At 38.5% G+C, this 24,898-nt stretch overlaps 1 protein-coding gene and 1 long non-coding RNA gene across 4 annotated transcripts in view; both read left to right on the plus strand.

The window, feature by feature from the left end:
* Window positions 1-6,327: 6,327 nt before the first annotated feature.
* LOC135676783 (uncharacterized) lies at window positions 6,328-12,243 on the plus strand. 2 transcript variants are annotated; one of them, XR_010514424.1, is made up of 5 exons: window positions 6,328-6,497; window positions 6,581-6,631; window positions 6,737-6,770; window positions 7,253-7,270; window positions 11,984-12,243. It is a non-coding gene; the product is annotated as an uncharacterized LOC135676783 (long non-coding RNA). The 2 variants fall into 2 exon arrangements; XR_010514423.1 differs by lacking the exon at window positions 11,984-12,243 and adding an exon at window positions 10,599-10,644 and having other exon boundaries at window positions 6,330-6,497.
* Window positions 12,244-13,055: 812 nt separating this feature from the next.
* LOC135676784 (calcium-transporting ATPase 3, endoplasmic reticulum-type-like) overlaps window positions 13,056-24,898 on the plus strand; it is a 59,688-nt gene continuing 47,845 nt past the window's right edge. For both annotated transcript variants that reach the window (XM_065188332.1, XM_065188333.1), the window contains exons 1-4: window positions 13,056-13,192; window positions 13,275-13,325; window positions 13,429-13,462; window positions 16,805-16,822. In XM_065188332.1, coding sequence (XP_065044404.1) covers window positions 13,160-13,192; window positions 13,275-13,325; window positions 13,429-13,462; window positions 16,805-16,822 — 136 coding nt within the window. In that variant the 5' untranslated portion in view covers window positions 13,056-13,159. The remainder of the gene's footprint in view (window positions 13,193-13,274; window positions 13,326-13,428; window positions 13,463-16,804; window positions 16,823-24,898) is intronic.

Genomic DNA, 24,898 nt, shown 5'->3' on the forward strand with positions numbered 1-24,898 from the left:
ATATAGTCATTCTTCACATGTCCTTTCTTGCCACAAAAGAAATACTTTACAATAAAAACTTTCTTTTTGTTAGTCTATTTAATATTTCCAAACATAACAAATTTCTTTGATGGGTGATGTTTTAATTTTCTTTTTTTATTACCAGCTCCTTGAATAGCAATCATGACATTATATGAACTTTTCTACTTTAATCTCAATTCTTCCTAAACACACATACTAGTTAACTCATTCAAGTCTCACTTATCCTTATTTCTATTATAGTGAATCTTAAATGGGCCAAACTGAGAAAGAAGATAATTGAGAATGAACTATGCGAGGAAAGACTTATCAACATTTATGCCTAATGCTTTAAGTTTTATAACTTTATCAACCAAATTGAGGATGTGATCCTGAATTCCTCGAGTGCCATCATATTGAGCCGTAGTCAGTTCTTTTATTAGTGTATCAGCCAATGACTTACCAGTATATTTAAATTTGTCTTCAATAATCTTTAAATATTCCTGTGTGCTAGTTGCAATCGGTAATGAAGTCTTTATGTTATTTGCAATCGTCATTCTTATGAACATTAAACTAACCCAATCAGATCTTTCCCAAGTCTTCATTTCATTAACTTGTTCTATAATACTTTCATTAGTCAAGTCTGCACGCTTTTATACAAGCAATGCTAAATCAAGATATAATACACCAAGTGTAAATTGCACATGCTCTAACTATTCTGAATAATTTGATCCAGAAAGTACAGGGATACTAGAAGCATAAGAAGGTATGGACGAAAGTACCACTGTAAAATATAAAATAACATTAATGTTTTGAGTTTTTCAAAATTTGATTAACTATTATTATTGTTGAATCTCGTATTTTGATGATGAAACTACTTGATATATGTTTATGATTTAATCTGCGTTTTGAGTGATGCAGGATGCTTTGATCAGGATGAGACAATTAAAGCAGGAAAATCATGTTGCGCCGGAGGAACATGTCAGAAGATTGGACGTCGGGCCGGTGGATCGGTCGACGTATCGACAGAAGGCTTCGGGCCGTGGACTCGGGCATCGGGCCAAGAAGAGCGGGTATTGTGCCAAGGATATCGGAGTTGCGGAGCCAACTGGCCGATTGGGCAATAGGCCGCAGGAAAGGACGATGCGCCGAAGAATCGGACGAAGCGTCGAGGGACCAATGACATGCCGGACAACTTGGTTAATTGCTTAGGATTAATTGTCTCGATCGAAGTTTTTGTTTTAAGTGTGCAGGATTAACTACGATGAAAGTTAGACAAGCAGTAGGAGTTGCGTCGGAGTCAAGATCATAATCACGTTGGGAGTTCGAGAGTTCGACGGAAGTTCGGACGGTCGTCGGAGGTTCTGCGAGAACAGATCCGAGAAGTCCAGAAGCTTGCCAAGCGAAGCTCGTTGGAACTCGCCAAGTGGATCGTCGCAAAGTCCAGGAGTTTGTCGGAAGTCCGCAGAAGCATCACCGAGGGTTCATCGGATGATCGACGGAAGTTCGCCGGAAACTCGCCGGAAGAAGCGATTGATGCACCGAAGCAAAGCTGCAGAAATTGTCTTAGATCTAATCGTAGTTAGCACGTTGATTAAGTTGGAAAATGGGAGGTGATCCCATTAGCTTAATCTTGGGGCAATTGGGCCCCTGAAAGACTGGAATTGGGCCGAATGGAGCTAACCATTCGGACCCTGATTGCACCAGGAGGTGCAACCGCCTAGGCCAGGAGGTGGCACCGCCTGGGCTAAGCCTCCCAGCGAGACTGGGCGGTGCAACCTCCCCAGCCAGGAGGTGGCACCGCCTAAGCTCAGTCTTCGAGCAAGACTGGGCGGTGCAACCTCCCTGACAGAGAGGTGGCACCGCCTGAGCTCGGTCTTCGAGCTCTGGCAGAGAGGTGCAACCGCCTCAATCAAGAGGTGGCACCGCCTGGGCTCAGTCTTCGAGCTCTGCCAGGCGGTGCAACCTCTCCAGTCAAGAGGTGCAACCGCCTGATCCCGGAATTCCGGGATTTGATCGTTTTGAGCTCCAAATTTGAATTGGGTTGGGGCCTATAAATACCCCACCCATTCAGCACTGAAAAGATACAGACCTACACCGAAATCTTGATCTTTTCTGTGATTCTAAGAGCTCAAAAGTGTTGTAAAGCCTTTAAGTCTCCTCCTTCTGTTCTTCAAGTTTTGAGTTGGAAAGTGAGGAGAGAAAGGTCTGTAAAGGTTGTCTCCTGAGCCTGTCAAAAGAAGAGAAACTGTAAAAGGGCAGTTGGTCTTCGCCTATTGAAGGAAGGCCTCTAGTTGACGTCGGTGACCTCGTCAGTGGAGGAAGCCAAAAGTGGAGTAGGTTAAGACTGACCGAACCACTCTAAATCTCTGGTTTGCGTTTATTTTGAGCACTTTATCATTACTGCAAACCTCCTTCATAACTACTGCTCTCTGCGCTTTTACGAACAAGTTCTAAGTGCTGTTCTTTCCGAATCTGCATTCAGACGTAAATCGGTGTTTTCGTACATTACAGTTTACGTTTACGTTTTAATTCTGCAAAACTGTCTTCTGCGCCTTCACGAACAAGTTTCTAAGTGCTGATCTGTCCGAATCTGCTTTCAGACGTAAACCAGTGTTTTCATACGATATTTACATTGCAGTTTACGTTTACGCCTGGATTCTGCAAAACTGTCTTCTACGCTTTTACGAACGAGTTTCTAAGTTCAGATCCCTTTGAAACTGCGTCTAGATGTAAAATTGCGTTTAGACGTAAAACTGTCCAAACTGTGTTTAGACGTAAACTGAGTTTAGACGTAAATCTGCATTTAGACGTAAATCTGCGTTTAGACGTAAATCTGCGTTTAGACGTAAAACTGCGTTTAGACGCAAAATACGTTTAAACGTAAAACTGCGTTTTAGACGTAAATTGAGTTTAGACGTAAATCTACGTTTAGACGTAAATCTGCGTTTAGACGTAAATCTGCATTTAGACGTAAAACTGCGTTTAGACGCAAACTGCATTTAAACTTAAATTGTGTTTAGACGTAAACTGCGTTTAGAAGTAAAACTGCGCTTAATCTTAAGTAATCTTAAAATCGGCTTTTACATCGAAATCGTTTTTATCGAACGAACGCAGCTTTCATTTTTAATCGCTGAAAGATTTCCGCTGCACTAATTCACCCCCCCCCCCCTCTTAGTGCTCTCGATCCTAACAATTATCATTTATATTACAAATTTGGGTGAAATATTGATATATCTAGTGTTCACTCAAGATCATCTATGGAGGACTGATATTATCTTTGTGGAATAGTGTTGTTACCTTTGGGTATACAATCATAAACTACAAGGATATCCAAAACAGTATCATCCTATCCCATCGCATAATTATTTGAAGTAGATTCTCCTTTGCGATTATCTAAATCTTATTATGAATATTATTTTCTTAATGTCATTTAGGACTAATTCCTTAATATTATTTTATAAGTTATTGATCTATGTCACTTTAGTGGCTACAAGACCAATATAATAATATAAAATATAATTTAAAATGTCCTATAAATGATAAAACTTTTATTGTAATTCACATCACAAAAGCCTATCAACCTAGACCACTTTGATAGAAGTCTGATAAAACTTAGGGAAATAAGTTACAAATAATTTTCATCAAATTTTTTAATTTAATTTATGCTAATCAATTCAATAATAGAATAACAACTATAATAATTATTGAATATTAATCAATAACTCATATGATAATCATGATAACATATAAATCATGATTAAAATTAAATTTTATAAATCATGAGAAAACTATAAAAGTAAATCGTAATTTATATTTTTTAAAATTAGAATTAAATCCAATCAAATAATCAAAATATAACCATGATTAAATTCAATCATAATTATAATAAATCATATATATCAATTTTATAATTAAGAATATAAATTAAAAATTCTCAATTTCATAAGAGTAAAATTATAAATATTTAAGAGGATATAAATTGGAATTATGAGATTTGTAAAGAGCAGAATTATCAAAAGAATTAAAGGATATTAACAAAATATAGAAGGATAAAGTTGTAATTTGATCAAAGGGAAATACTAGGGCAAAACTATAATTTTTTTGCAAAAATCTGATTTGCAACGTCGTCGCCCACTACCGCGATTTGTGCCCATCGGTGCGGCTTACCTGCTGGCACGTGGTTGTCGCCCATGCGCGTCCTATGCCTGCGGGTGGCTACGCTGCCGTGGCTTCTGCCAGGGCGCGGCCTACTTGCGTGCAGTCGCCACCTTGATGCATCCTACTACCCTCGTGCAACCGCTGCATGGACGCAGTGCTGCCTGTATGCGGCCGTTGCATGGGCGCGGTGTTGCCATTTGCTGCGTTACGGCACACACGCTACCCAACACAACCTCTATCGCTTGAAGATTCATTGGTTGTACGTAGTAAGGTTGACAACGACCATTGTTGCTTCGCGATCATCGGAGACTAGGGATAATAGATCTAATATATTTGATCTGAAGAACCTAGGCTCTGATACCATTGTTAGCATAAAATCTATAATATGCTATATTAAATACGAAAATAATATTTTATGTTATGATTGAAATAAAATATAATTAAATCTGATTTTACGTTACGTTCTTTTGGATGTCATCTGAAAAAAAGATCTTTGTTTGATCTACAAAAGGCACCGTCTTTGGATCTAAGATCGTTGTTAATATGCAAAGAAGAACTAGATTCTTCTCATCTCTTTCTATTTTTTTATGGAACCACCTAGATTGATGGTTAGGAAGAAGAGTTAGAGAGATACGATAATCTCTAGAGTTCTTGTCTATTTATAGATGAGAGCAGAGGATATCGAATAAGTAATCAGCAAATTTTCTCTAAGGACATCTCCTAAGAATTCTATTTTAAGTGAGCTTCTTTTCTATGGACCAATATATATCATATAATCCAATTAGTTATATTATAACAATTATAAAGAATCATAAAATAATAGATAAACAGAACAACCATTTGATGAATTGTTTATTTTCACCCATAATCAAAACATAATAGTTACAAAGTTGGGATTGCATAAGACAATCGCAGGCCAACCGGGCTGCGTTGGTGTACTTGAAGTGCAGAGAACGAAGAAAAAATATTCTCTTCTATTTAAAAGTGAAAACTCAAATTGTCTCTGTGCACCCTTATCATCATCATCATCATCATTATTCTAAATCATAATTATGTTCATCTTTAAAGTCATTTATGAATGTGGGAAATTATTGTGAACTATTTTTTCTTTTATATATGTTTTTTAAAGCTAATATTTGTAAACAAATTTTCTTTTATATATGTTTTTTAAAGCTAATAATTTTTTACAAATATTATATTAAATTTTATACAAAATATTCTTAACAATACGCTAACCCTCAGAATATACGAATACGTTAGCACAGTATTCACCACCATTATATGCAGTATTTTGATACAAAATTAATCTGTTAGCACAGGTTGCATGCGGATGTCATGACATGTTATTGACCACATTGTTTCGACCATGCAGCATGGCTATTGGTAAATTCTGTAACTACATTTATGATGTGAAGAACCTATTGATTCTCTACAGATCTTCTTTGGTCTTCTGTTTCTTTCTCTACAGATCTTTTTGTTCACTATTTGATTGTGGTCGCCATCCTCGTCCCGTTTATAGAATCATTTTAAACCTTTCCAAAGTGGCTAAGAATATTAGATGATATTTAATACTGTAAGCTGAAAACGTCTTTTTAAAATGAAGACAATTTCGTCTCTTTGGAATCTGTTTGAAAATTAATACTGTAAGCTGAATAATTGTAAACTCATTTCAAAACTAGTTAAAGAATGCTTAAACTCCATTTTTAATTTCTTAAAAATTCAACACATTGGCGATAGAACGAACTATTTATGTGTTCGAACTCGAAATCTGAAATTTCTATATGAATTTATATTAGATTTAAACATGGTTTACGTGGACCGGATTCAATTGGACATTAGAAAACCGGCCGTTGGCAACCTTAGCTTCTTTACTTACAGACCATTTCCTAAATAAATCCAAGGTGATGCGATAAAAACTATTTGAATAAATAGCTTCCAGTTGTGGATCCTCTCCAATTGTGCTTTTATCTATGTACCCTCCAATTCGCACCATAACCGTTGTGATGTTAGAGCAAGATCGAGCCATCTCAATTAGGATCCTAACCACGTCGGCAACCTCGCGCATCCAGTGTCCGGCCCACTAACGGCGAGTGCCCCCACCTGAGCCCGCTCCGTCAGTCAGGAATGCCTTTCTCTAGCCCACGCCACCGTCAGCTCCGTTAACTTGTCGTTGCCTCGCCAAGACGGCCCCCTCCTTAAAACCCTAACCCCCGGTACTTTGTCCGGCGAGGACACACCATTGCGTCGGATCTCCAGTTCCCCTTCACTCCTCGTCTCTGTCTTCTCGAACCGCCGCTTCATCTTCGATGAACGACGCGTACGCCAGATCCGTCTCCGAGGTAATTCTGGCTCTCTCTCGCTCGATGTTGGATCTCGACCAATTCGTGATTCTAGTCCTCGTTTCTTCTGACCGTGGCCTCAGGTTCCCGAAGAATTTGGTGTAGATCCAACCAAGGGTCTTACTGATTTCCAGGTAGGAACGCGTGTCTTTCTTGATCTACTCGTTCGTTAACTCGTTTAGTCCGAGCTATGGTCATAAATGGAGCGTTTCCTTATGCTTTTCCCTCCCTTTTTTCAGGTTGCCGAGAATGCGTAGATATACGGCAGAAACGGTACGAGTTCTTGTTTCTGCTTTGTGTTTCACTACTGTTTTAAATAGGGAAAAGAAGTATTTGTCAGGTGGAGCTAATATCTTTATTAGGTCCAGAGACATACATCTAAGAAAGAAAGGAAATATATTACTGAACATTTTTCAATATTTTTTTTGGCACTCTTTTGTGGTAATAGTCTAAGGTGAACTTCAAAAGTTCATCATTAATTTCTTCCTGAAATTGCCAAAATATACATGAGAAGGAAATTCTTATACCTGTAATTGTAGCTTTCTCACCTTTTTCGACACCATCACAACTGAATAGCATTCAATCTCTGTTGTTCTATTAAATAATAATTTAATGTAGAATAGTTACTCCTTGTCAACTCTATGTTTGTTTAGTAGCAAAAACTTTGAAAATTTTTGCTTTTTTATGCATTTTCTAACTTGACATCTGACTTATTTTTGTTGCTTCCTTCTCTTTGTGCGTTGCATTTTCTGCAGTACTGCCTCAAGAAGAAAGTAAGTCTCTTCTCTGTTATCATTTTCGAAATTATCTTTTTATTAGATACTTGACTTTCATTACTTTGTCATGTATCTTTAATTTTCTGTAATCTTTCAGCTCTACGATGATAGATATTTATGTTTCATTTGGTCATCTTTAGTTTAATGTGCAACACTTACATGTAATTCTTATCTTCTCCTAGATCTTACGTAACAATCTTTCAGCTCTTATGGTTCTGCATGTGCATGCTCAAATGGTTAGGTTTCAACTTGACTGGCTTATAAAGCTTTTATGACTCTTACTTCACAATATGCCTAGTTTGCTTGGCATATGTTTTAACGATTCCATTTCAACGTGAAATGTAGAATCTTTTGTAAATCAAATTTCATATGGCCTCTTTCTTATGCCTTGTAATTTTATGTCAAATACCTGTGGAATTTTGTTGCTTAGCTATAGTACTCCATAACATTTAAAGTTGAATATGCTACTGTAGTTCCATTGGATCTCTCTTCTTTATCATTAAATCCTGAGAAGCTATTTAGCTAATATGCTGTTATTGATTTTGTTGTTGTTCATGTATTAAGTTATCTAGCTCTACGTGTGGTTAGCATGTGGTTTATGGTGTACATCCCTGGTATTCTTTGGAACCATATGTAGATAGTTATTACAGTTTGAGAATCTATTTGGTAACTTTGTTGGCATTCTGCTAAGAATTCTCTTGAGTTGTGTACCGCTGAGTAATTAAGCAATTGCTCTAGCAGAGTAGGGATCTCTTGCAGTTCAAGCTTGAGAAAAGAAAACTTCTATAGTTGAGCGTAGGAGGATCTACAAAGTAAATTTTGTTGAAATTAATAGTATTCTTATGTGCATGCCAAGCTTGATGGTGCTAGTATGAATTTCAACATATGCAGGTTGTTTACAAGGGCTGGCAATTGAATCTGTTAAGTAATGTTAAGTTTAGAGAGTGTCCACCTTGGCAGTCGTGTTTATGGTTGATGTTAACCTTGAGGGGATGTTACTTGAGCTAACTCATCTTTGTTTCACTGAAAAGGCTAAAAGCATTTGTAACCAAATTCAACTAGCATACCAAACTTCTTATTTAACAAGTGGCTTGGACACTGCTGGTATCTTAATGGTGCTGTGCAGTAAAGGTTTGTGGGCAAAAGAGGGCACTTGGGATACTTTTACATGGTGTAAAACTGATGTACTTAATATTGTATAAAAACAGGATTAAGTGAACAAACAAATGAGTTCCAAAATATTGGGACTTTTTTTGGTAATTTTCTCAAATTTAAAAGCAGGAAGAAGTCTGTTAAAAAAATGTGGAATAAGGAAATAAGAAAAAGACATCTGAAAGAGAGGCAATAGGAAAAACAACAATCTGAATGAAGAGACATCAGCAATAACTAAATCCATTAGCCATCAAAACTCTTTTCGTGTTACTTAATCCTCATAAGTCAAATTTGTGTTCAAACAGGAATGAATATATATATATCCCTTTATTGAATATAGAAAATTCTAATCGTAAGCCTAAACCTAGTACTCTTGGACTTCAAAAAGAAAGTGTCTATTTCTTGACTTGGATCAGTTACATACCTGTCCTGGGAAGTATCAAGCAGGATATCCATACTGACTTTACCAAGGCATGTTATTTAATGTGTACAGTACAAGTAAGGTATTGTGCCCTGCTCTTGTGGGTGTGCCGTACAGTACAAGTAAGGTATTTTGTCCTACTCTATTGAGGGTGTGGAGGCACACCCTTGGCAATTTGGGCTTGTTCTAGTTGGCACAAGGTTTGTGCTGTATTAAGTTATTTAATATGTTGATTGGTACATAGTAGTTGAAACTTATAAGGAAGTTTTCTCATCTCCAAAGAAGAGGAGGGAACCTAATGCCAGATTGATGTTGACAATACCTTTAAACTAGTTCAAACTATTTAAAAGTTTTCACTTTTAAATAGGGGAGAACATTACCTCCGGTTGTTTCTGGAGCTTATACACACTACCGAGCTGCGTTGGTGTACTTGAAGTGGAGAGAAAGAAGAAGAAATATTCTCCTCTATTCAAAAGTGAAAACTCAACTTGTCTCTATACACCCTTATCATCATCATTATTATTCTAAATCGTAATCATTTTCATCTTTAAAGTTATTTATGAAAGTGGCAAATTATTTCGAACTAATTTTCTTTTATATACGTTTTCTAAAGCTAACATTTTTCCCGAAATATTATATTAAATTTTATACAAAATATTCTTAACAATACGCCGTATCCTTTTTCGAGTCTTCCTTTATCACTCCATCGTTGAACAACCATACTCGGGCTGACTTAAAGGGAGCTGAATAGAATCGAACCGCACTGTCTCATCGACCGACGAATTGAGCGGTTTTTATAACATGGACCGATTCAGACCGGGTGATAAAATGAACCGTAGCTGAGTTCCACAGACTCCTTTGTTCTTCTACTTCTCTGCCCTATCACGGTTTGCCCTCGCTCCATCTCGTTCGGGTCTTTGCTCCATCTCCGGCATAACGAGATGATAGCCTTGATCAAAGGTGGATTCTTCTTCTCTCTTTCCCATCTTGAATGGTTGCAAACAAGGAATCCTCTTCGATTTCTTTGATCTTGATACCATGTTTTCCTGACTTTACATTCTGATTTAGGTTGGTTGGCTTGCGACTATGTCTTTCGTGATCCCAACTTTGTAGCTGTTATGTTTTGATTCTGGGTGAAAAAAACAATTTATCAAATGGTTGTCCTGTTTGATCTATCATTTCTTAAAATATGATTTAGCACCAAAATTTGATTGTAATATGAGTGTTCTCACTTTTATTTCCCTCAAATATATCAGGCACCATGTACACAATCTCAGGAATTGATATTAACTTTGCCATAATATATTGCTTGAGGGTAATACACAGATCGAAGACAGAATCTAAGGAATTTATTTTAACTTTACCATAGTATGCTGCTTGAGGGTAATATGCAAATAGAAGAAAAACAACAATAATACATACTTGGCAATTCAAAGTTAAAGGGCCAACCACTGAGTGTATAAAAAGAAAAATCTTAACATCAATCTGGCATTAGGTTCCCTCCTCTTCTTTGGAGATGAGAAGACTTCCTTATATGTTTGGTCGTGCTGTCTGTAAGCTGTTGATGGCCTTCTTCTACTTTATGAACTTGGAAAAGAAAGTAAAGAGGTGGATTTTGCGATGGCTGTTGGCTGCTTGTGTAAAAACTCTATGTGGTGGCTAGATACTGACTTCAAATATACACATTTTCAAGTTAGCTGGAATGTTTTCTTCATGCTTAGCTGCTTTTCCTTTATTTTGGTTATGGGCCAGGTGACACTACTGAGCTTATTCTCAAGTTCTCCATCGTAAGCATGGAGCAAACATCTGGAGATGCTTCTGACATTTTTGATTCCATTGTTCTTCTGGACGAAACCCTGTGCCAAGAAGGTTTCAAGGATGGGTATAGAGATGGCTTGAAAACTGGTGAAGAGGAGGGGAGAGAGGTGGGATTGAAGATGGGTTTTCAAGTTGGGGAGGAGCTTGGCTTTTATCAGGGCTGTGTTGATGTGTGGAACTCACTGATCCAAGTTGATCCAGGGTCATTCTCATCTAGGCTCCAAAAAAGTATCCAACAACTGAGAGATCTGCTTAAGAAGTATCCATTGTTGGACCCTGAAAATGAGCATGTTCAGGAGATGATGGATGCCATGAGACTAAAGTTCAGGATTATTTCAGCAAATATGGGGGTTAAGTTGGAATACAAAGGATACCCGAAATCATCAAAGCAGGGGATGGAGGATATGTAGGTGTTACGAATTGTTTCCTAATGCAAGCATTATGATGGTAGGTATTGATGTTTTGTGATGATGTAGTTGCTAATGGTTTTATATTGTTGTAAGTCAGATAATTGGATGTGAATTACGCCTTTACTATCCTGTCAAACATGCATGGGAGAGCAATACTTGCATGGTTATGTCTTGATGGCTAAATATAGCCATTTTTGTAACTTGTATAAGGTGAAATTAAGAAACATTATTTATTTTTAATTGAAATGATACATCTGAGGTGTATGTGTGAAATTTCTAGGAAGGATGAAAAAACAATTAAATGTGTTCATTCATGAGCAATTAGGTTATAAAATATCGATAAAGAATAAAATAAAAAAAATCGTTAAATTTGGTTTGAATATATACTGAAATAAATATCTATAGATGTTGTTCTTAGACAATATGAGTTGAGTAACACTAGTGTTTGAAGGATGGATAAGGACTTTATTAGAAACAATAAAAAGAGAGTTGAATGTTCTTGATATAAACGGAGATGTTACCTAGTATAAAGCAGAGTGATGGGAAAAATATGTATTAAGCGACTCCATATGGTTGCAACATTACAAGGTTTTAGCCTTTATACATACTCTTTATCTCACCTTTGGTTCTTAACATCTTCTGCACTATATTGGCTATTTCTTTGTCTTTCTGTTGTAATTCCAATTTTAGGATACTGCAAATAGCACCTGAATGTTCCTAATTTTTCCCATTCTAACAAGGGTCTTGTATGTGTTTAAACGATATTTTTGCCATCTTCGCTCTGCAAATTAAGATTTAAATGGGAAATATTATCAATATTCTGTGATATTTGATGAATAATTGAATTGTTTGGCTTGCAAATTTAAAGAGGTAAATGACACTGTTTTCCCTTTTTGTTGTTTGCTTTAGTTGTGTGGTCTATCATTCTGAGCAACAACTGTTTGTAAAGCTGTGATCTCTTTCTTGAGTAGTCCACCCGAAAGTAAAAAGACTCGGCATTTTGGAAGCTTCACCACCATTATATGCAGTATTTTGATACAAAATTAATCTGTTAGCACAGGTTGCATGTGGATGTCATGACATGTCATTGACCACATTGTTTCGACCCTGCAGCATGGCTATTGGTAAATTCTGTAACTACATTTATGATGTGAAGAACCTATGCACGCTATATATCTTCTAAAGTCTTCTGTTTCTCTCTTCAAATCTTTTTGTTCACAAAGTGTTGCTTAGATCGTATTTCCTTTCTATTTCTATTTGATTGTGGTCGCCATCCTCGTCCCGTTGATAGAATCATTTTAAACCTTTCCAAAGTGGCTAAGAATGTTAGATGATATTTAATACTGTAAGCTGAAAACGTCTTTTTAAAATGAAGACAATTTCGTCTCTTTGGAATCTGTTTGAAAATTAATACTGTAAGCTGAATAATTGTAAACTCATTTCAAAACTAGTTAAAGAATGCTTAAACTCCATTTTTAATTTCTTAAAAATTCAACACATTGGCGATAGAACGAACTATTTATGTGTTCGAACTCGAAATCTGAAATTTCTATATGAATTTATATTAGATTTAAACATGGTTTACGTGGACCGGATTCAATTGGACATTAGAAAACCGGCCGTTGGCAACCTTAGCTTCTTTACTTACAGACCATTTCCTAAATAAATCCAAGGTGATGCGATAAAAACTATTTGAATAAATAGCTTCCAGTTGTGGATCCTCTCCAATTGTGCTTTTATCTATGTACCCTCCAATTCGCACCATAACCGTTGTGATGTTAGAGCAAGATCGAGCCATCTCAATTAGGATCCTAACCACGTCGGCAACCTCGCGCATCCAGTGTCCGGCCCACTAACGGCGAGTGCCCCCACCTGAGCCCGCTCCGTCAGTCAGGAACGCCTTTCTCTAGCCCACGCCACCGTCAGCTCCGTTAACGTGCCGTTGCCTCCCCAACATGGCCCCCTTAAAGACCTAACCTACGGTTCTTTGTCCGGCGAAAAACACACCATTGCTTCAGATCTCCAGTCCCCCTTCACTCCTCGTCTCCGTCTTCATCCTCTTCTCGATCCGCCGCTTGATCTTCGATGAACGACGCGTACGCCAGATCCGTCTCCGAGGTAATTCTGGCTCTCTCTCGCTCGATGTTGGATCTCGACCAATTCGTGATTCTAGTCCTCGTTCTTCTGACCGTGGCCTCAGGTTCTCGAAGCATTTGGTGTAGATCCAACCAAGGGTCTTACGGATTTCCAGGTAGGAACGCGTGTCTTTCTTGATCTGCTCGTTCATTAACTCGTTTAGTCCGAGCTGTGGTCATAAATGGAGCGTTTCCTTATGCTTTCCCTCCCTTTTTCAGGTTGCCGAGAATGCGAAGATATACGGCAGAAACGGTACGAGTTCTTGTTTTTGGTGTTTTAAATAGGGAAAAGAAGTATTTGTCAGGTGGAGCTAATATCTTTATTAGGTCGAGAGACATACATCTAAAAAAGAAAGGAAATATAGTACTGAACTTGTTATGCGATTTAAATTCTTTAGATAGAAATTTGTTGTACATAATTAGATGTAACTGTATAGTCAACCAAGCTCTTCAATAGTTTTCGTCTATATCTAGGGCTCAAGTCAAATGCTATATTGCTGGACAAGGGTCTACAATTTCTATTTGTAAAAAGTTGATATTTTTACCGGTGAATGTTGTTGGCCGTAAGGATATGTAATTAGGTGACAGTGGAGGAGGGAATTTAACATAATTGATGTAAGTTTGATAGATCGAGGGCCAGATTCTTGGTAGCATGAATTCAGACAAACCTTGATTCTATAGATCCATCAACCAGCTTCCTAAAGGGCTCAACACCCTGCGTTGGTCTCATAGTTTTCCCTAGCAAAAGCAGGAATCTTCTTAACTTGGTTTAATTTTAAATCTGATCATGTTATGCATAACTATGATTGCTCATCGAGTTGCCGTGATATATTATTGATCTCTTTTCTATCATAGTTTTTACTAAGGGTCATTGGACAATAAGAAACTACTAATTGCTTATCTGTGAAGCTGCCCTAGTATGTGATTGATTATTTCTGTTTTTGAACAATTGATATCTTACCTTGGTTAGGTTATTTGGATGAATCTAATGGAAGGAGTTCCACTACTATAATATCAAGGTGTGCCTTGTTGTAATGTGGAAGTAGAAATTTGTTTGTCACCACTTCCAACCTTCTTCATTTTGATTACAACAAGAAATTTGTTTGTCACCACTTCCCGTCTTCTTCACCTTCTATGATCTCTATTTTATATTTTTTTAATCTTTGTTGCTATCTTTTAACAAGCTAAGTTTTATGTTATCCCTGATAAAATATTTGTCATTGTTTACTATCTCTTATACATTATTAATTGGATTTATGGTTCTTGATGAGTTGATTTAATCACGACTTTATTGATTGGGTTTCATCCTGCGATTATTCAAATAAACGTAGATAATACTGAGACTGCCTTAGATTGGTACTAGAGCTGTTGTTGAACTTGATTCAATATGTGGGTTGGAACAAACAATATTAGTTGCATGAGGAAATATTCAGTAAATTGAATAAGGCTATTGGAGAAAATTTTACCAATCGAAAATCAGTGATTGAAAGAGGCGCTCGGGCGCTTGCCTAGGCGCTCGGGCGAGGCGAGGCGAGGCCCGAGCGCCTCGCTAATGTCCCAGGCGGCGCGCTTCAAACAGGCGCCGCCTGGGCGCTCGCCCGAGCCCAGGCGCTGGGCGCTTCGGGCGAGCGCCTGGGTAAACCAAGTGACCGAACCAGGATTTTAGGTCTGGTTCGGTCCTGGTTCGGTTGTTAGTTGGTTCAATCGAACCAACTAAACCGATATAACCCTTACCCAACCCTAACCCGCTGCCGCTGTCGCTGCCGCTCCCGATCTCGCTGCTCGTCGCTCCTGCTTCCGCTGCCGCTGCTCGTCGCTGTCGCTGCTCGCGCCTCCCGCTGCTCGCGTCTCCCGCGAGCCCTCCAGCTGCTCGCGCCTCCCGCTGCTCGCGTCTCCCGCGAGCCCTCCAGCTGCTCGCGCCTCCCGCGAGCCTTCCTGCTGCTCGCGACTCCCGCGAGCCCTCCCGCTGCTCGCACCTCCTGCTGCTCGCGCCTCCCGCGAGCCCTCCCGCTGCTCGCGCCTCCCGCTGCTCGTGCCTCCCGCTGCTCGCGCCTCCCGCTCTCTTTCCCTTTCCCGCTGCCACTACCGCCGCTCGCCGCTGCTTCCTCGTTTCTCCGTCAGGCTCAGTATACAATATACTCTTAATATTAAGTTTATTTGAATTTTGAAATGATTAATTTTTAATACTGTTATTAGATTAATAATATATTATTTTGATTTTAATGTTGTTAATTTTTATTTTGATGTAAAATTTTATTGTTTTGAATTTTGAAACTTTTTGTTAATGTGACATTGTGATTTTGTATCTTAGATTTTCTTAATTTAATAGCATATTTTTATTTAAAATTTTAAATAATTATATTTATTAATTATATTATATATTTTTATATTTTAGCGTCTTGCTTCGCTCGGGCGAGCGCCTAGCGCCTCGGGCGTTTTTGGACCTTGGCGCCTTTTGGCGTCTAGCGTTTTTTAAATCACTGTCGAAAATATCAGGACTGAAGATTGTAGTGGAAAAGATGGAGGAACAAGATAGAAAAATAGATAATTTCTTGGCAGTAATTATTAATCTCTGGAATCAATTTAAAAGAAATACTATGGATGGTTGTGTTGTCTTGTGTCATCTGCTATGTTCCAATAGTGGGGAATCGACACTTGTGACATATCTATGCATCTGTACAGCTTTCATACCCACATATGGGCATTGGCTGTTTGACCATGCACATAAAAATCGTCATGTCATAACATACGTAATGTAGTCATCAACTGTAGTAGCATATGCTTAAATGCTACAAATTATTGTTGGGATTAGATCTGTTTGAGTTATTCCAAGAAGCAGACAACTGTTGGCAACTGCCGGTAGAAGCATATGACAAAGAAACTGAAAATCTAGATTGCATGTTGATGATTCAAGCAATTTGTTCAATGATCCATTTTTACTTTGTTAAATTGAAATTATTGCTATGGGCAGTCAATACCTAATTTTGATGTGTTTGGGGGTGTGAATTATGTTGTCAGTTGTTTTGACATTCTCTCCCATTGCACTTGGTGTTAGCATTATAATTACCATGACACTGGCAAGTTAATTGCCATGATTCTTGGGTTGTGCCAATTAATGATACCTGCTCAGCGGTATGTGGTGTGGGCATGCCTAACAACATGGTTTTTATGTACTTTACTGGTATGCATTTTTTTTCTAACATGCCACAACTGAATGCTTTAAATTTATGGTGTGAATGTTGTGTGCCACTTGTATTCTTCAATATTTTTTTGGCACTCTTTTGTGCTACTAGTCTAAGGTGAACTTTAAAAGTTCCACTAATTTCTTCCTGAAATTGCCAAAACATACATGAGAAGGAAATTCTTATACCTGTAATTGTAGCTTTCTCACCTTTTTTGATACTATTACAACTGAATAGCATTCAATCTCTGTTCTGTAAAATAATAATTTAATGTAAAATAGTTACTCCTTGTCAACTCTATGCTTGTTTAGTAGCAATAACTTTGAAAAATTTGGCTTTTTTATGCATTTTCTAACTTGACATCTGACTTATTTTTGTTGCTTCCTTCTCTTTGTTCGTTGCATTTTCTGCAGTGCTGCCTCAAGAAGAAAGTAAGTCACTTCTCTGTTATCATTTTCGAAATTATCTTTTTATTAGATACTTGACTTTCATTACTTTGTCATGTATCTTTAATTTTCTGTAATCTTTGATCTCTACGATGATAGATATTTATGTTTCATTCTGTCACCTTTAGGTTAATGTGCAACACTTACATGTAATTCCTATCTTCTCCTAGAACTTATGTAACAATTTTGTTTAATGCTAGAATTTTGGTAATTGTGATTAGTCCAAGTTATCTTATGGTTCTGCATGTGCATATGGTCACATGGCTAGGTTTCAGCTTGACTGGCTTATAAAGCTTTTATGACTCTTACTTCACAATTTGCATAGTTCGCTTGGCTTATGTTCTAACGATTCCATTTCAATGTGAAATGTAGAATCTTTTGTAAATCAAATTTCATATGGCCTCTTTCTTATGCCTTGTTATTTAGTGTCAAATTCCTGTGGATTTTGTTGCTTAGCTATAGTACTCCATGACATTTAAAGTTGAATGAGCTACTCTAGTTCTGTTGGAGCTCTCTTCTTTATCATTAGATCCTGAGAAGCTATTTAGCTACTATGTTGTTATTGGTTTTGTTGTTGTTCATGTATTAAGTTATCTAGCTCTACCTGTGGTTAGCATGTGGTTTATGGTGTACATCCCTAGTATTCTTCGGAACCATATATACATAGTTATTATAGTTTGAGAATCTATTTGGTAACTTTGATGGCATTCTGCTAAGAATTCGTTTGAGTTGTGTGTCGCTGAGTAATTAAGCAATTGCTCTAGCAGAGGTAGGGATCTCTTGCAGTTCAAGCTTGAGAAAAGAAAACTTCTATAGTTGAGCATAGGAGGATCTAGAAAGTAAATTTTTTAGAAATTAATAGTATTCTTATGCGCATGTCAAGTTTGATGGTGCTAGTATGAATTTCAACATATGCAGGTTGTTTACAATGGCTGGCTATTGAATCTGTTAATTAATGTTCAAGCAGTGATTTAAAAAGTTGCTCGAGCGCTCGGGCTAGGCAAGACGAGCCCTTAGCGCCTCATATAAGGGCCAGGAGGCGTGCTTCAATGAGGCATCATGCCTCATATAATGGCCAGGCAGCGCGCTTCAAAGGCGTCGCTTGGGCGCTCGCTCTAGCCTGGGCACCGGGCGATTCTTGTGAGGTCCTGGTTGATATAAGGCAACCGAGTTCGGTTAAATGTGCATTTGTTGGTTCGATTGAGCCAACTAACGCACGCAGTTACCTCAAAACCTGTGCGCGACCTTGACTCCCAACCCTAGCGTTCGCTTTCTCCCTCGGCCTCTGCCGTTGACGATTTCTCCCTTTGCCTTTGTTGTCGATGATTTCTCCTGCTACCTTCGAGTCTTCCTTTGTCATCGACTGAGTCTCCTTAGCTTCTGTTGCTGTTCGCTACCGCTGTCGCTGTTGTTGTCCGTGACTCCACTGCTACTGCTGCTGTTGCTGCCGCGGCTGTTATCCGCGCTTTTTAAATCACTGTGTTCAAGTTTAGAGAGTGTCCACCTTGGAAGTCATGTTCATGGTTGATGTTAACCTTGGGGAGATGTTACTTGGGCTAACTCATCTTTGTTTCACTGAAAAGGCTAAAAGCATTTGTAACCAGATTCAACTAGCATACCAAACTTCTTAATTAACAAGTGGCTTGGACACTGCTGGTATCTTAATGATGCTGTCCAGTAAAGGTTTGTGGGCAAAAGAGGGTACTTGGGATACTTTTACATGGTGTAAAACTGATGTACTTAATATTGTAGGAAAACAGGATTAAGTGAACAAACAAATGAGTTCCAAAATATTGGGACTTTTTTGGTAATTTTATCAAATTTAAAAGCAGGAAGAAGTCTGTTAAAAGAATGTGGAATAAGGAAATAAGAAAAAGGCATCTGAAAGAGAGGCAATAAGAAAAACAACAAGCTGAATGAAGAGACGTCAGCAATAACTAAAACCATTAACCATCAAAACTCTTTTCATGTTACTTAATCCTCATAAGTCAAATTTGTGGTCAAACAGGATTGAATATATATACCTTTATTAAATATAGACTATTTTAATCCTATGCCTAAACCAATTACTATTGGACTTAGAGAAGAAAGTGTCTATTTCTTGACTTGGATTAGTTACATACTTGTCCTGGGAAGTATCAAGCAGGATATCTATACTGACTTTACCAAGGCATGTTATTTAATGTGTACAATACAAGTAAGGTATTGTGTCCTGCTCTATCGTGGGTGTGGAGACACACCCTTGGCAATTTGGGCTTGTACAATGTTGATTGGTACATACTAGTTCATTCATGTATTTGTATCTTGCCTTATTGGTCCGAGTTGACGTACCGACCATTGGCCGGCATTGCATGTGCCACCTTGTATCGATGTGTTGAGTGTCGGCACGGCGGGGCATGTCGACGACTTAGAAAAAGCCAAAAATGATTTGAAATTATCTGAAAAATAGAAAAAAAAATTAGAATAGGGTTTTTAAGTTGGAAATAAATGTAAATTTAGTATAATTTCATCAATAATATTCTAAATTAGGGTTTGCAAAATCGTACTGTACCACCCGATATGGGTGGTACGTATCGGTTTGCCAGCACACCGACATGCAAACCGCTTGTATCGGGCGGTATCAGGCTTGTGGCCCCGTATCGGGCGATACAGGGCTGTATCAAGCGATAACGATCGAAATTTTGATCGTTATCGACCTGTATCAGTTGATACTGGTCGATTTCAAGGGTAAAGCTATATCTCATTATATCGTCAAATCCCAATCGAAGCCTCTTTCACAAACAAGCTCTCGCTCCAAAGAAAAAAGGATTGTTCGGGAGAACCACACACTGGTAGTCTATGGAAGCCGGGTTCTGCCTTTCGTCAAGACTTGATGGCCGGGTGGAGAAGAAAACCCTGGAAACACATCATGGATCTAGAGCTGACCATGGCCCATGTGGAGAGAAGAGACCGTCACCGCTGACATTAGCGGGAGCTTTGGAGGCTACCATAATCGATGAGGTTGGCTGAACTCTTCTCAGCGTTGATAAGCATTGGAGAAGAAGCCTAGGAGTGAAGTGCGACTCCATGGTCGCTCAGGGATACCAAACGGGGCACATGGTGGAATTTAGTGGAGGGCTAGCATGTGGCCCTCGATGAATATGACCCTGTAAAGTAAAGTAAAGTAAGAGAAGCATTGGGGGGATCGAATTAGGGAAATCTTGGTTCACGTCGCATTTGGATTAGGCCATGTCATGCTCGAGTCGAACCAAATTGTAGGTGGAACGAGCTTCAATCTTGAACCAATCTTGGATTAGGCCATGTTATGCCTTTTTTAGGTGTACCGCTCGGTACGTTGTACTGTACCGAGCAAAGCTTAGTACATCGGTATGGTACGAGATTAAAAATCTTATTCTAAATTATGAAAGAATAGCGACACATATCTTTATTGGGCTTGGAGGAGCAACTTTGTGGCACGTTCCTGATTGTCCTTCTGTTAATATTGAATTATCTAGAAAGAAATAATTTGAATTGTTAAATTATGAGTTAAACTCTAAGGTTGAAATGAATCAAATATTAAATGGATCGATTGATGGATATACTTGAATTTACCACCAAAAAGAACGATGGGACTTCACGGGTGGTGGATAGGGGTCTTCGATCCTATATATTTGTATATAAATATATGTTTGATGGACCGAATTTTGAAATTGATCCCATGACATAGTATACTGATACACCGTATGCCATGGGTGCATCAATGCGGTGATGGTTGTAATATGATCATCGTGAACCATACGTGTCTGAGGTGGCTCCTAATGTAAGTACGATTGTGGCATGTATTAGTGCAGAGGTTAGAGAATGTCAGAAATTCCATTTCTACCACTAATCTGTTGCTTTGTATCATAAGATTGCTTACTGTACTATTGCTCGAAGAAGAATTACTAACTATCACTATACTACTGTTGGTCATAAGATCCTCCGTCATATGATGGTTGGGAATACGATGTGCTCTGCTCTGTGTCTATATCGTATAAGCTTTGTCGCATCTGCTTAAAATCATCCATTACCTTTCCCTTCCCCTTTCGTGTATAAACCTGACCAGTGCACGTCGAGCTCCGTGATTTAAATCTTGGGCGGTATGCATAAAATATTGCTTCTCGATCCATGCACCACCCTTAAACTATATGTGCACCTATGCGGGACCATCAACGCCCCGATGTCGTCGCCATCGTCGGTCGAGGCATTGTTGTCCCTGTCGCTGCCACATCTACAGACCGAGCAAGTTGTTGAATGCGATTGAGAAGTTGTCTTGTCGCTCGACTTGATTCTTTCCAACGGTGCAGCTGATGCTATTGCCTTCTCTTTTGCCTTTGCACGTTAGGTGGACGCTTGTGACGGTTGGGTGTCTCTGGTTTCTCGAGTAGTCTGACTCGATGTTGTTCGACTACTTCTACCATGTTCTGACCAAGGGGGATCTTCCTCCTATTGGGAATATGTTTCTTCTTCTTCTATCGCCTCAATGGTAAAACACGAAGGAAATGGAGGATCTCTCGCCTGATCAAGTAAAGGACCCTTTTGGTTCTCTACTGCTTCGATCCATTGTAACATCGACTGCAAATCTTCGTTGTAATATTCAAGGTCGATGGGATCAATCTTTGGTTCCTTTGGCTCCTTGTCCAGCTCGGCATACTGCAACCTTAGCCGCATGTTGTATTGGACATATATCAGTTTCTCTAATCGTTTATACAATAGTCTGTTGCAGACCTTTGTGTGAATCAATACGAACGTTGATCAATTACGTATGTAACTACTCGATGTCGTTATCTACGTAAGTATGCGGACGGGGCAACTTTTGCATCAAAGAGTGGACTTAATGATGGTTATATATAAATTTTATGATCAACTGTGCTCGAACTATACACTTGCTTACTGATGGTAACTCACCAATATCCTTCGGCATTAGGTCTATGCAAATGAGTTGCACATGGAGTCCAAAATAATGTTTTTCTTCTTTCCATTAATTGTAAACCGACATATATTGAAATTAGCTTCATTGTCGGTGATTATATGGATAATGCATTGTGGTTCAATTTTCTCTACCACGATGTCCATTAAGTTTTTAGTGTAGTTTGCATTTTGAATCTTATTTGAATTATTAACCGACTTATGAAAAAAAACCCATATATTGTAATACACAAGAAAATTGATTATACTTATTCTTGTTGGCTCTGTCCAACTATCACACATCAGTGTCACCCTATACTTGTCCCATTGCCTCTTGAAGTATTTGATCCGATCCTTCGGTTCTGTCATCCCATCTAAATAAATGCCATGGATCTCTTTCAATGTTGGAGGTTGGATCCCTGTGCCAGCCTTTTGGATCAAAGGCACCATGCTTTGATAATATGGACATTGGATTGTGTTTGTTGGAATCCTATAGAAGTTAAACAACTTAGCTGTTGCCTTCCTAATATCCTGCTTATTTTCTTTTGTATATGTATCGTCAATTCATGTCTGTTATGCTGTTTATGGAGGATAGACTTACGGATCAATATCAACAATATCTGATGTTAACCTCCTTTGATAAAACCATAGATTTCACCCTGTCTCATACTACCAATTTTGCTTAACTAAGGAGAAGGGGCAGTTGGTTGCCTCATGTTGGTCGACCTTTGGAGTCCCTATGGCATCGACCCACTGTCGTCGCTATGCTCCCACTATGAGTGAGGCCGCCGATGCCTCATTGCATCCTCACATATGACTTTTATATTCATAAAAAATCGGTTCCTGCTTAGCCTTGTAGTGTTTTTCTTTTTTACTTGACCTTCTTTTTAATTGCATCATCCCTTGCCTATTATAACTTGACTTCAAATAATTTACGGATCTTTGTCGGAACCTTTTTGCATTTTGTAACATCGGGATAGCCACCAGCCAAATGCATCTTCAACCAGGTGATTCCTTCACTCCGACTGATGTAGTCACAATGATGTACTGCTAATGATGATGGTACCTATCCAACTTTCGGGCATGATCTTTAGCGTAATAATGTCCTTGTTTCTTTGTATATTCATACCAAAATTTATCAAATAAACCAATGTTTGTTGTGCCGCCCAAGTCGGTACGGTATGGGCGGTATGTATCGGTCCAACACACCAATAAGACACGGGTCGCCCGAGTCCTTGTCGGCATGCCCCGACCAGTGATTTAAATAGGTGCTCGAGCGTTCGCTTAGGCACTCCGGCGAGGCGAGGCGAGGCCTGAGCACCTCGTGTGGGGGCTAGGTGGCGCGTTTCAATGAGGCATTGCCTGGGCACTCGCTCGAACCCAGGTGTCGAGCGCTTTGGGCGAGCGCCCGGTTCAAATAAGCAAACTGAACTAGACTTTTAAGTCTGGTTCGGTTCAATAATGTAGTTTCTTACCCCACCCTTCTCGCCTGTGTGACCTCGAGCCAACTGTAGCGCTACTTTTGCCTCCGCCATCGACGCTTTCTGTCGTTGCCTCCGCCGTAGACGTAGCGGACCGAGCCTTCCTCTGTCGTTGACGGACGAGTCCGATGCCTTAGCAAGAGCCTATAGCTTCCTTCCGTTGTCGCTTCGTGTGTAGTTCCTTCCACTATTGAGGGAGACGACCACAGGTTCCTTCGCCACCGATGGATGCCCCTTGGAACTTTCGCCGTTGCCGCTACTGCTTTCCGCAGCTTCCGTCGCTCGTCGTTGCTACCGCCAGCTTATCACAGCTGCCTTCTCACTGCTGTTGTTGCCACTTTTTGTCGGTTTCCACGGTTAGTGACCCTTTTATCCCCCTCTGTTACTGTTGACAGTTCTTTTCTCCCCCTCTAACTACTATTAATAGCAAGTAATTTACTATTAACAATATATTTTTAATTTAATATCATTTGTTATTTAAATAATTATATATATTTAATTATATTATATATTTTTATATTTTAATATTTCAGAGGGCCTCTCTTTGCTCTGGCGAGCGCCTAGCACCTCGGGCTTTTTGGGATCTTAGCGCCTTTTGGCGCCTAGTGCTTTTTAAATCACTGATCCTAGCATATCATGTGTTGGTACATTGGTATAGATCGGTACATATTGTATTGACAAATCTTGGAGACGAGTATGATGCACGAAATGTTGAACCTTGAAATAAACAAGCTACAATTAGCCCTGTTTTGAAATAATAAGTTGCAATTATATGTAATGAATTCTACTTTGCCACTATAAACATGTCAATCAACCTAATAGACATTAAATACAAGAATTGGCCTAATATAGGTAAAATTATGATGAATTCATCATTAAATATGCTAATCACGGCATTAAAAAACTTAATTACTTCCTAGTTAGTCCTTTTTTACCTCTATAAACATGTCAAATACCCTATTAGGCATTTAAATACACTAATCACACCATTAAAAACACTAGGTACTCCCTAATTCACCATCTTTTACCAATATTAACATTAAATACATAGAATTGACCAAATATAAGGTCAAATTATGATGCATTCATCATTAAATACACTAATTACAGCGTAAAAAAATTTAATTAATCCCTAATTAGCCCTATTTTACCATAATAAATATGTTAAACACTAGGAGAGACATTATACACGTAAATTTGATCCAGTATAGGTCAAATTATGATAAAATCATCATTATACACTAATCACAGTATTAACATAGTTAATTACTCCCTGATTAAACCTCTTTCACCACTATAAACTTGTCGAAGACCCTAATAGGTATTAAATACATTGAATTGATCCAATATAGGTCAAATTTTGATTAAGTTATCATTAAAACCATTAATCACAGTATTGAAAAACTTAATTAAAACCTAATTAAACCTCTTCTACCATCATAAACCTGTAAAACACCCTAATATGCATGAAATACAAAGATTTCACCCAATACATGTTTAATTTCATTTAAATCAGCATTAAACACACTAATTACAGTATTAAAGGCCTTAATTACTCCCTAATTAATCCTATTTTACCATTATAAACATGTCAAACAATGTATTAGACATTGAGAACATAGAATAGGCTTAATCATCTCATAAATCAATAAAA

The sequence above is a fragment of the Musa acuminata genome, chromosome BXJ1-6, assembly GCF_036884655.1.
Source record: "Musa acuminata AAA Group cultivar baxijiao chromosome BXJ1-6, Cavendish_Baxijiao_AAA, whole genome shotgun sequence".
Lineage (NCBI taxonomy): Eukaryota > Viridiplantae > Streptophyta > Magnoliopsida > Zingiberales > Musaceae > Musa > Musa acuminata.